Source organism: Cottoperca gobio, chromosome 9 (assembly GCF_900634415.1).
Source record: "Cottoperca gobio chromosome 9, fCotGob3.1, whole genome shotgun sequence".
Taxonomy (NCBI): domain Eukaryota; kingdom Metazoa; phylum Chordata; class Actinopteri; order Perciformes; family Bovichtidae; genus Cottoperca; species Cottoperca gobio.
The window spans coordinates 29,510,941-29,523,884 of record NC_041363.1 but is presented as its reverse complement, the minus strand read 5'-3'; the positions used below and the strand labels follow the sequence as shown (position 1 = coordinate 29,523,884).

The following is a 12,944-nucleotide window of genomic DNA, read 5'->3' as shown; positions in this document are numbered from 1 at the left end:
TGCACTTATGAGCATCCTTATGTTCAAACATGATGTTTGTTATGGCCATTCCATGACTAGCACAGAAGTCCAACAACAAACGACCGTTCGGGTTTAGATCAGGGAGGCCCTTCCTCCTAATCACGCCTCTCCAGGTGTCTCCATCGTTTCCCACGTGTGCGTTGAAGTCTCCCAGCAAGACTACGGAGTCCCCTACTGGAGCCCCCTGCAGGGCTCCATTCAGGGTCTCCAAGAAGGCCGAATACTCCGAACTGCGGTTTGGGGCATAGGCACAAACAACAGTCAGAGTTTTCCCCCCATAACCCGAAGACATAGGGAGGCGACCCTCTCTTCCACCGGGGTAAACTCCAACGTAGCAGCGCTCAGCCGGGGACTTGTGATTATCCCCACACCTACCCGACGCCTCACACCTTGGGCAACTCCGGAGAAGAATAGAGTCCAACCCCTATCCAGGAGTACGGTTCTCTATGCGTAGAGGTAAGCCCCACCAGATCCAACTGGTAGCGCTCCGCCTCCCGCACTAGTTCCGGCTCCTTCCCCCACAGAGAGGTGACGTTCCACGTCCCCAGAGCCAGCCTCTGCTATCCGGATCTGGTCCGTCGAGGTCCCCGGTGGGGAGTGGTGGGCCCACAGGATGGATAGATGGGAGGCACCACATAGCTCTTCGGGCTGTGCCCGACCGGGCTCCGTGGCAAACCCGGCCACCAGGCGCTCTCTGTCGGCCCTCCCACTGGGCCTGGCTCCAGACGGGGGCCCCGGGCTTCCTCCGGGCAGGGTCTCTCCTTTCCTTTCCCTTTTTTTCATGAAGTCGTTTTTGAACCAACCCCCTCGCCTGAGACCAATTTGCCTAGAGAGACCCTACCCGGAGCACTAGGCTCCAGACAACACAGCTCTCAGGTTCATAGGGACACACAAACCTCTCCACCACGATAAGGTGATGGTTCCCTCTGCTGCCCTAAAAGCCTAAATTTCCCTCGGGATTAATAAAGTATCTATCTATCTATCTATCTAAGCCTAAAGCTGCCCAAACAGTTGCAAATTAACACTGGCAAGAAAATAAAGATAGGATTTACTGCAGGGCTGTTATATTACAGTAAGTTGCATTAGTTGTAGGCAGGGAGACCTAATAAACTATAGACTATCATGGACACCCAGCAGCTATATTTATTTAAAAAAAAAGTTTTACTAGAGCTGTTAAGACATATTACGGTTTTATAAGTTGATCATGTCATCTACACAAATATGAATGAAGACCTGACTTTCTGCCTACGTTCCTCATAGTGTGCACACCTAATGATTCTGATGATACTCCCATCTGATCAATGTTTCCTGTACAGTGCATTAGCACCTCACTGATTCATTACTGAGGCTCAGTCCTCATCTGCATCCCAAAGAGTGCAGGATATACTATTGATCTCCACCGTGTAGGTGTTTGGATGTGGTTTCATATAAAACATTGCACATCCTGCACTTCATGCTATTTGGGGTAGACATGAAAAACAATATGAGTGATATAGTATTATATAGAAATATCAAATCATCTTCTACTGTAAACTATTTATATTATAAAAAGTTATATAGTCATTTCAATATACACTATATACAAAACTCATACCATTAACACTTCTGTTTTAGTTATTAAAGTATATATGGCAATCTTATCAATGTTACGAAATGGAAATATTGAAAATGATTGTGATGGGTTGAACAAATATATGTTCTGAAAGAAAAGCACCATTTTGGTCACTGTGAAGGAGTTGGTAATGTATATATCTGTATAAACCGTATGAGGTTTGATTTCCAAAACGGATTAGTGGATTAGTTAGTATTCGATTAAAGAGTTAAAGGATTCAATTAATGAGATGCTCTTAATAAACTCTTCTTTTAAGGCTGAATAAGGAACAAGATATGCAAGAATGTTTGTTTAAACTTGTCAGGAAAGTTTAACTGGTGTTCAGTAAATTGTCATAATTTCACTTCCATGTAAACTCATCAGAGAAAGAGGGGACAGAAAATACTTGTTTTAATGTAACCTGAAATGTACAAATCAAACAGCCAGTTATATGTAAGCAGCATTTGACCGAAGCTCAATGAAAAAGTGAGCAGTAACAAAGGGAAATCTCAAACCTACATACTTTTATATTTTACCCTCTAGCTTAGCTCGTAAGCAAACTGCTGAACCATGGTCACTTAGTTGATATTTTTATTTACACTTTTGAAGTTTTGGTTTTCTCTGCCAGTTGAGGTCAAATGTGTTTAAAGAAGAATTCTGGTTTAATACAACTTGGGCTTTATCCAACAATTATGAGAACATTCACACTAAATTACATGTTAGAATGTGGTGACGTCTAAAGAGGTGTGACAGGTTGTTAACAAACCAACAGTTTAGCTAGATTAGCTACCACTTTATTTGTAGGTAATCAACCACTATCAGCCCTAATTCAGTCCTCCTGGTGAAATATACAATAACATTTAGGGTTTGAAAATTAATCAAATAGAAGCAAACATCATTTGATGTGCATATGACTATTGGCAAATATTAATGTAATATTCTAAATTCTAAATATTTCTACATTTAAAAATTGTGCAAATCTCTGTAGGGTTAAATAAACATATCTTTCCACCAATCTTTTCCCTGAAATTAAAATTAGGGTCATGATTATTGGACAACATCATGTGGAATTGATACAGTTCACTCAAAGCAGTAAAACAGTGTCTTCTTCAGCTAAGCGGCATAAAGTGCAAAATCCTTAAACTAGAATCCTGGCTCAACAACCAGAAAGTCAATGTGGTCCTTCTCTTTGGTCTTGAAGGCCTCGGCTATGATCTGGGCAGCATCCTTGTGCTCCCGACCTCTCAGGGAAATGCCATTGACCTCCAGGATGACCTGACCCACCTTCAGCTGACCGCAGTTATGAGCTGAGCCTCCTTTCTGTCGACAGGGACATAAAGGGAAGGGAGGAGGGAAGGCAAACAACAATTTGACATATTCAGGAAGATAGCTTCAATGAATGACAGTTGAGTGATTAGTTAGTATAAAGCCTGTGTGTTTGCTCTTACAGTACAATCAAGGCAACAACTTTCCTACAGTTACCCTACAAACTAGGGTTTAAGGGTTTTCCTGGGATTTAAACATTATTACTTCCTGGAAAAATATAATTCTCTCCTTTTGTCCTGGTATGAATCTGGTATTTTCTAGAGCCAATATTCGTAAATATAATAAAATGTCTGTTGGGACACAAAATGAGATTTAGTAGAGTATTTTTCCACCAGAAGTATATCCTGGCATTGTGAATTAAAAACACATTTAAACCATTGTATGAAGAGAGAACATATACATAATTATTTAACAAAATCAATGAATAAAAATACGAAACAATTATACAGATTGTATTTATTTCTAACAAGCAATGAGGTTGTGCCGGTGAATGTTGGACTTATGACCTCATACGTCCAAAAATCTATTTTCTCTTGTAAATACTGTGGCAGGAGGTTTAACAAGGTATTCCAGACGTTCCTCTGCCCAACAACAGTCCCAGATCCTCCTCGGGGCCGTTGAGGGGTTTCCAGGCCAGGTCCATCCATCCATCGTCCACCGCTTATCCGGGATCGGGTCGCGGGGGCAGCAGCTCCAGTAAGGAACCCCAATCTTCCCTTCTCCGGGCCACATCCTCCAGCTCCGACTGGGGGATCCTGAGGCGTTCCCAGGCCAGTGAGGAGATATAATCTCTCCACCGAGTCCTGGGTCTTCCCCGGGGTCTCCTCACCGCTGGACGTGCCTGGAACACCTCCCTAGGGAGGCGCCCAGGTGGCATCCTTACTAGATGCCCGAACCACCTCAACTGGCTCCTTTCAACGTAAAGGAGCTGCGGCTCTACTCCGAGTCTCTCACGGATGGCTGAGCTTCTCACCCTATCTCTAAAGGAGATACCAGTCACCCGTCTGAGAAAACCCATTTTGGCCGCTTGTACCCATGATCTCGTTCTTTCGGTCATGACCCAGCCTTCGTGACCATAGGTGAGGGTAGGAACGAAGTTCGACAGATAGATTGAGAGCTTTGCCTTCTGGCTCAGCTCTCTTTTCGTCACAACGGTGCTGTAAAGCAGTACCGCCCCTGCTGCTTTGATTCTCCGGCCAATCTCTCGCTCCATCATCCCCTCACTCGCGAATAAGACTGCTAGGTACTTGAACTCCTTCACTTGGGGCAAGGGCTCATTCTCTACCCGGAGTAGGCAATCCACTGGTTTCCTGCTGAGAGCCATGGCCTCAGATTTTGAGGTGCTGATCCTCATCCCAACCGCGTCACACTCGGCTGCGAACCGATCCAGTGACTGTTGTAGGTCAGAGACCGATGATGCCATCACGACCACATCATCTGCAAAGAGCAGCGATGAGATCCTCAGGCCACCGAATAGCAACCCCTCTCCTCCACGACTACACCTCCATGAATATCACAAACAGGATTGGTGATAAAGCGCAGCCCTGGCAGAGGCCAACATCCACTGGGAACAAGTCCGACTTACTGCCGAGTATCCGGACACAACTCTCTCTTTGGGCATACAGGGATTGGATGGCCCTCAGACCCCATACTCCCGCAGCACTTCCCACAGTATCACCCGGGGGAACCCGGTCATACGACCGGTTGGGCGTACTCCCAGGCCCCCTTCCAGGATCCTTGCGAGAGTGAAGAGTTGGTCCATTGTTACATGACCAGGACGTAATACACATTATTCCTCTTCAATCAGAAGTTCGACTACTGGCCGAACCCTCTTTTCCAGTACCTTGGAGTAAACTTTACCTGGGAGGCTGAGAAGTTTGATACCCCTGTAGTTGGCACACACTCTCTGGTCCCCCTTTTTCAAATAGGGGAACCACCACCCCGGTCTGCCACCCTCTAGGCACTGTCCCAGACTTCCATGTAATGTTGACGAGGCGTGTCAACCAAGACAGCCCCTCAACAACCAAAGCCTTCAGCATTTCTGGATGGATCTCATCAACCCCTGCGGCTTTGCCACTGTGGAGTTGTTTGACTACCTCAGTGACTTCCGTCAGGGACATTGACGATGATCCCCCATCAGCTTCCAGCTCTGCCTCTACCATAGAGGGTGTGTTAGTCGGATTCAGGAGATCCTCAAAGTGCTCCTTCCACCGCCCGATAACCTTCTCAGTCAAAGTCAACAGGGTCCCACCCTTGCTGTACACCGCTTCTCCCTCCTGAGGTGCCGGATGGTTTTCCAGAAACACCTTGGTGCCGACCGAAAGTCCTTCTCCATAGCTTCTCTGAAATTCTCCCACACCCGCTGCTTTGCCTCTGACACGGCAGAGGCTGCCGCCCTTCTGGTCCTACCCTGCAACTGTTTCCGGAGTCCTCCCGGATAACATAACCCGGAAGGACTCCTTCTTCAGTCAGACGGCTTCCCTGACCACCGGGGTCCACCACGTTGTTCGAGGGTTACCGCTCCTTGAAGCACTTAAGACCTTGAGACCACAGCTCATCACCGCAGCTTCAGCAATAGAGGTTTTGAACATTGCCCACTCAGGTTCAATGCCCCCAACCTCCACAGGGATGTATGAAAAGCTTCGCCGAAGGTGTGAGTTGAAGATCTCCAGAACAGGGGCTTCCTCCAGACGTTCCGAGTTCACCCGCACTACCCGTTTGGGCTTACCAGGTCCGTCTAGAGTCTTCCCCCACCCCTTGATCTAACTCACCACCAGATGGTGATCAGTCGACAGCTCCGCCCCTCTCTTCACCCGAGTGTCCAAAACATGCGGCCTCAGATCAGATGATACGATTACAAAATCGATCATTGACCTTTGGCCTAGGGTGCTCTGGTACCACGCACACTTATGAACATCCTTATGTTCGAACATGGTGTTTGTTATGGCCATTCCATGACTAGCACAGAAGTCCAACAACAAACGGCCGTTCGGATTTAGATCAGGGAGGCCGTTCCTCCCAATCAAGCCTCTCCAAGTGTCTCCATTGTTTCCCACGTGTGCGTTGAAGTTTCCCTACTGGAGCCCCCTGCAGGGCTCCATTCAGGATCTCCAAGAAGGCCGAATACTCCAAACTGCGGTTTGGGGCATAGGCACAAACAACAGTCAGAGTTTTCCCCCCCATAACCCGAAGGCGTAGGGAGGCGACCCTCTCGTCCACCGGGGTGAACTCCATCATAGCAGCGCTCAGCCGGGGACTTGTGATTATCCCCACACCCACCCGACGCCTCACACCTTGGGCAACTCCGGAGAAGAATAGAGTCCAACCCCTATCCAGGAGTACGGTTCTCTGTGCGTAGAGGTAAGCCCCACCAGATCCAACTGGTAGCGATCCACCACCCGCACTAGTTCCGGCTCCTTCCCCCACAGAGAGGTGACGTTCCACGTCCCCAGAGCCAGCCTCTGCTATCCGGATCTGGTCCGTCGAGGTCCCTGACCATCACTGCCACCCGTGTGACAGCGCACCCGACCCGACCCCAGCGTTTTTTCCCATGAGTGGTGGGCCACAGCAGATTGCCACTGATAAAGTCAGGATCATGAATCGTGGCTGCGCCTGCAGCCCTGGTCCTGCCGGACACCGGGAAGCCTTTTTGACATTATCCTGGATTCATCCATACTTTCTCTCTTTTTTGATCACAACATCGTTTCTGTCAAATGGATGTTGTATTTGTACTATGTTGTTTATCCTGTACACACGTCATCTATTGCACGTCTGTCCGTCCTCCTCAGTCTCTCCCTGAGGTTTCTAACATTTTCCCCCTTTAATTGTGAGGTTTCTTTTAGGAAGTTTTTCCTTGTGCGGTGTGAGGGTCTAAGGACTGTAAAGTCCGTAAAGCCCACTATGACAAATGTGTCATTTGTGATATTGGACTATATAAATACATTTGATTTGATTTCTTACTAAACTGATTCTGTTTAAAGAAGGATTTTCAGCCGACCGTCCTAATTTGGCACACTTCCCCTCATGTGAAGAGATGCACAAAGATGCCCCTGAATGCGAAAAAACATTATCCAAGTACAGAGCTGACAAAGAAACACTGCAGCAGCAGTTTATGAACCGCTCTTAAGATTTCCACGCAACGCATCGAGTTATTCACTGACCTTCTCTCTGCTGCCTCTGAGTGGAGCTTGAAATGTGTGAACTGCAGTCAGAACCCTTCTTTCTAGCAAAGCGCCAGGAGAGGGGAATTTCCTTTTGGAGATTGCTACCCGAGTCCCGCTTTCCACTCCTCAGGGATTTTGCGCTCTCAATGATTAGCATGTTTGGCAGCACATACATCTGCGAGAACAACTCCTCTACAATGAAGCACGTTAAGTCAAGAGAGAGAAACAGACTGACAGATGAGACACTGTTCCATCTCATGCAGATCGGATGTACAAATGTTGATATTGACATTCAGTGTATTGTACACCAGCAGGACAGGCCACAAGTATCTCATTGAGATGTATAGCTTACTGATCCAGCTGTGTGAAACCAGCATGAATGCATGCTGGTTTTATAGTTTATGTTTAAGGTATGTTTAATGTATGTGTAATGTGTTTATGTAATTTGAGGGAAGAGTAGAAATACAATAAAACAATGAATTCTTAGTTAAACTCAGTGTTGGTGTTTGTTTACATTGAGTTATGATCTTTTTAACCATTTGCATATGAAATAATATATCACTCAGGAATGCAGATCATCTGTTTATGTGTAAAGCTAATTAATAATCTAATTCAATGAGTTGAAGAATTAGGACTACTAAATGCATTTGAATATGAAAAATAGAAAAGTTCATAGTCCTGAGAGAGAGAGAGCTATTGAAAAAATATGAAAACTAGAAATTGGTACAATGTACATTAAATTAGATTAAATTAGTAGCTATAGTTGGCTATTTGAATGATGGGGTTATAGTATCCTACTGAGGAAAGCGGCCCTCTGTTAGAGAAGACAGACTTTGACTATCCTCAAAGTTGCCCATTCCTGATCTATCATATATAATAACTAAGAGTGTAATAAATATACGGCCCACTGAACTGATTGTTCTTGGAGGTTCTGATGGTATTTTGTTATATTATATATGTACTAATAATAGTACATCTTACTGTTTACATTACATTTTATTTAAATCCCAGAGAATTAATCTGACCCTTAGCTCGACAGAGATTCTCAGTGTCTTTTCGCTCGTTATTTTGGTTTCACTGCCACGCACATTTTGCACTTCAACCTTGTTTTCAGTGAAAAAGCAATTATATACTCTTTACACACTACCTGCTGGCAGACAGACATAGCTGGTGAAGACAGTCAGCTAAAGAGCCAGTAATCTTATTCAAGAGTTGGAGGAGACCAAACCAGAGGTAAACGAGAGAGAATGTGGCACTTATATTCATCAGGTGGATACAACAACGACTAATTAATGTTAATGTTGCTCTATGGCTATGCCTTTAAAATACTGAGATTGTCAGTAAAATTCACAAATCACAGTCCTTGGAACTTTAAATTGCCTGTTTTTTCCCTTGACATTTAGAAAATAAATTCAGCTATTGAAGAAAGTAAAGGATGATGTCTTTGTGTGTTTTTGTATCTCTGTGTGTACAGTGTTACATTTGCTCTTCTTATACAAACAGAGCCACAGGTTAATCCATCCATCCATGCATTAATCCTTCCTCCACTAACTAACTGATTCAATATAATCCTTAGTACTACATATGTTTATTTGCTGTGACATTCAATTACAAAGGAGTAGCTAAAAACATCCCTGAAGGGCATACAGTCTGTAACAATAATGAATTTTAATTCTGCAGTTGGGTAATGAATCAGACAAACTATCATTTGCATCTACAACCATCTAAATTCATTTGATTTCCAAATTTAAAAAAAGCAACACTAACACTTTTCACCAACTATGTTTACTACTAGCCACTACCTCACCAAACTTCTAGCACCATATATTGATTGTATTACTCTTTGTTGCGCCACTTTCTTGGCTATATGCAATTACTTTTAAATCGTAGTGATTTGATTGACTGTATGCAAAACAAAATCTGTCCCCATGGATTTTACCCATCAAATTATGTTTCCAGGAGTTAGGTGTGTAGTACAACTGCACTTGTGAAACAATGTTGTATTAAACCTTTTGTGTCAATTCGGCCTCTCCAAGTCCCTCCAGCCACATTCCCACATCCCAAAATCCATTCATTGCTTTTCTCTACCTGTCCACCAGATGCCCCTCAGACTCCACTTTCCCTCGTCAGCCTTGCAGTATACTGTATAATGTTACCTGGAACCTATACCTGCCTGACCCTTCTGCTTTCTCCATGGACTAATGATTCTTTGCCTACCTACTAATAATCAGTTTCATAATCAGATGCTTATGAAACTGATTATTTTTAAAGGCAGATTTCAAGTTATGTACAGGTACAGTAGTTTTTAAAGACAAGACTGAACAAAAAAATTGTTTCAAACCATAAATCAGCCGAACCCTATAATTCATGGCTGTCTTACCTGAATGGTGACTATTCGCGGCAAAGGTTGCCGTGTGTTGGCTCCCCCCTCGATAGCGATGCCAAGGGTGTTGGAATTTTTCACCACTCGTACCAAGGTAGCAGTGGGCAATGGGACAGGTGAGCCAGTCTGTTGGGACACAAAGTGAAGAGAGGTCAGAAGCGAAAGCAATTGAGAGCACGGTTCAACACTATATTGTCACCATTGCACATTTTGTAGATGTACAGGACTGTCTCAGAAAATTAGAATATTGTGATAAAGTTCTTTATTTTCTGTAATGCAATTAAAAAAACAAAAATGTCATGCATTCTGGATTCATTACAAATCAACTGAAATATTGCAAGCCTTTTATTATTTTAATATTGCTGATTATGGCTTACGGCTTAAGAAAACTCAAAAATCCTATCTCAAAAAATTAGAATAGTTCCTCAGACCAAGTAAAAACAAAAGATTTATAACAGCAAAACAAAATCAAACATTTGAAAATGTCCATTAATGCACTCAGTACTTGGTTGGGAATCCTTTTGCACGGATTACTGCATCAATGCGGCGTGGCATGGAGGCAATCAGCCTGTGGCATTGCTGAGGTGTTATGGATGCCCAGGATGCTTCAATGGCGGCCTTTAGCTCATTAGCATTGTTGGGTCTGGTGTCTTTCAGCTTCTTCTTCACAATACCCCACATATTCTCTATGGGGTTCAGGTCAGGGGAATTGGCAGGCCAATCGAGGACAGTAATGCCATGGTCAGTACACCAGTTACTGGTGGTTTTGGCACTGTGGGCAGGTGCCAGATCATGCTGGAAAATGAATTCCTCATCTCCATAGAGCTTTTCAGCAGACGGAAGCATGTAGTGCTCTAAAATCTCTTGGTACACAGCTGCATTTACTCTGGGCTTGATGAAACACAGTGGACCAACACCAGCAGCTGACATGGCTCCCCAAACCATCGCTGACTGTGGGAACTTCACACTGGATTTCAAGCAACTTGGATTTTGCTCCTCTCCAGCCTTTCTCCAGACTCTGGCACCTTGACTTCCAAATGAAATACAAAACTTGCTTTCGTCTGAAAAGAGGACTTTGGACCACTCTGCAACTGTCCAGTGCTTCTTTTCCATAGCCCAAGTCAGACGCTTCTTCCGTTGTCTTGAGTTCAGAAGTGGCTTGACCATGGGAATACGGCTATCGTAACCCATTTCCCGGACACGTCTGTGAACAGTGGCTTTTGATACCTGGACTCCAGCTTCAGTCCACTGTCTTTGAAGCTCCCCCAAATTCTGGAAGCGACTCTTCTTCACAATGCTGTTAAGGCTGCGGTCATCTCTCTTGGTTGTGCAGCGTTTCCTGCCACATTTCCCCCTTCCAACAGACTTTTTGTGGATGTGCTTTGAAACTGCACTCTGTGAACAGCTTGCTCTTTGAGACATTTCTTTTTGTGTCTTACCCTCCTGATGGAGGGTGTCAATGATGGTCCTCTGGACAGCAGTCAGATCAGCAGTCTTCCCCATACTTGTGATTTAGTTTACTGAACCAAGCTGAGTGTTTTTCAAGGCTCAGGAAACCCTTGCAGGTGTTTCGAGTTAATTAGACGATTCAAGTGATTCGTTGAACACCCTACTAGTATACTTTTTCATGATATTCTAATATTTAGAGATAGGATATTTGAGTTTTCTTAAGCTGTATGCCATAATCAGCAATATTAAAATAATAAAAGGCTTGCAATATTTCAGTTGATTTGTAATGAATCCAGAATGTATGACATTTTTGTTTTTTTAATTGCATTACAGAAAATAAAGAACTTTTTTACAATATTCTAATTTTCTGAGACAGTCCTGTAGATCGGAACTGCAAATTGCTCACTTTTTGGTGAGGAAAAAAGTCGTATTAGTGAGTTACCCTCGATCATTTTTGTAACTTTACGGAACCAACAATCCAACAAGCAAGACCAGTTCACGCAATGAATAGTCAGGTGTGTGGAGGTGTTAAAGGGTTTTAACTGCATTCGTCAAACATCTACTTCTCTCACCTGACATGTGTGCAGCTGAATGCAACACTGTGAAAGCATTTGAGTACAAACTGTCTGAAAGAGTGAGCTGTTATCCCCATTTGTACAGTTTATTGCGCCTCACCCCACTCTTTGAGTGTGGTCATGGTTGAATATAACTTTGTTCACACTAGTTTGTACCTACCCTGAAGTTAATTTAGCCAACAGTGAAAAACAATTGTTATGCAGGATTCTGCTTAGCCACCCCTTTTGAATACTCTGCTACTAATGCAAACTGATGTAAGCCTTTTGTCTTCAGCTGCTGTTACTTGAAATGTTGCTGTTTAATTAAGCTACAGTAACATTACTTTGTCGAAATGAACTGAATGTGGAACACTCTGACTGAAAAGGGACAAAGACGTAGCAAGAAGCTAGCAAAAAGAAGCTAGTATGCTATATACTATAATATATAATATACTATAATTAGTATTATAATTAGCCTATAATTATTTTTCAAATAATGTAGTAGTTATATAATGTGGATTAACAGAGCTGTCTTTTTCATGACAAGCATGACAGATTAAATGAGTGCACTCCCACATTTGTAGATGTCTGTTTTGTCCTGTTATGCCAATGAACTATGACCAAGAAATCAATGCTGAGGCTTCTTACTTACTTTCATATTTTAAGTCAGTGCCAAAATATTACTATTACTGTGCAATTGTTTGTGTCGAGTGTTGGGGCCTTGGTGTTTAAACATATTTAAGCACATCTTAACATCTATACATCTTTGTTATAATGTGTTTTCATTTCTGATATTGTCACCCAATTGGAAGATGATTAATTCAATTTATTTAATACATTTCCAAATACTCAAATACTTGTCTTACTTTGACGTGATTGATTTTTCACAACACATTCTTCTCCTTTTATGCACATTTTTTTTTTTGTTGCTTTCTTCATCTTTTCGTTTGAGTTGATGAGTGGATTCAATGAAAGCAACAGAAGTAGTGTTCCAGAACAAGAACAAACTAAAAGCAGCATGGTGAACCTAATGACTTGTTGAAGTGATATTTTTGACAGTGTGAAGCCCTCACATGTCTGGTGCCTGGAGAAGGTGCATAGGCCCCTGGCTTTTCCAGATGACCCTGCTGGTTCTTGCTGGGTCGAGGGCTGCCATCCTTACTGAGGCCTCCTGCCTCGGCTATATCCACCCCACTGTCCTCACTCAGAGTCTGGCCACTGTCTGACAGCTGGGACAGGGTGGCCCCTGGATGAGACACTCTCATGTTAGTTTACAAACAGTCAATGCATACAGCAACTGAGGTATTGTCTGTTCTCGGACAGTGGACTTATTTACTTCAGCTACATAGAGAACCATTATTTGAGACTTATTTTAGAGACAGGCTTTATATATCATATCCCCTCTAAACATATATTTCAGTATGATCTTATCATATTTTAGTATGATAATGTACACC

The 12,944-nt window shown here is 43.4% G+C and overlaps 1 protein-coding gene across 3 annotated transcripts in view; it reads right to left on the bottom strand.

Moving 5' to 3' along the window:
- Window positions 1-12,944, bottom strand: part of whrnb (whirlin b) — a 110,602-nt gene that overhangs the window by 9,786 nt on the left and 87,872 nt on the right. For 2 of the 3 annotated variants that reach the window (XM_029439607.1, XM_029439610.1), the window contains 3 exons: window positions 12,561-12,733; window positions 9,482-9,610; window positions 2,012-2,932 (listed from right to left, as the gene is read on the bottom strand). In XM_029439607.1, the coding sequence (XP_029295467.1) occupies window positions 2,756-2,932; window positions 9,482-9,610; window positions 12,561-12,733 (479 nt within the window). In that variant the 3' untranslated portion in view covers window positions 2,012-2,755. Of the gene's footprint in view, window positions 1-2,011; window positions 2,933-9,481; window positions 9,611-12,560; window positions 12,734-12,944 lie in introns of those variants that run through there. The other variant, XM_029439611.1, reaches the window with a different exon arrangement.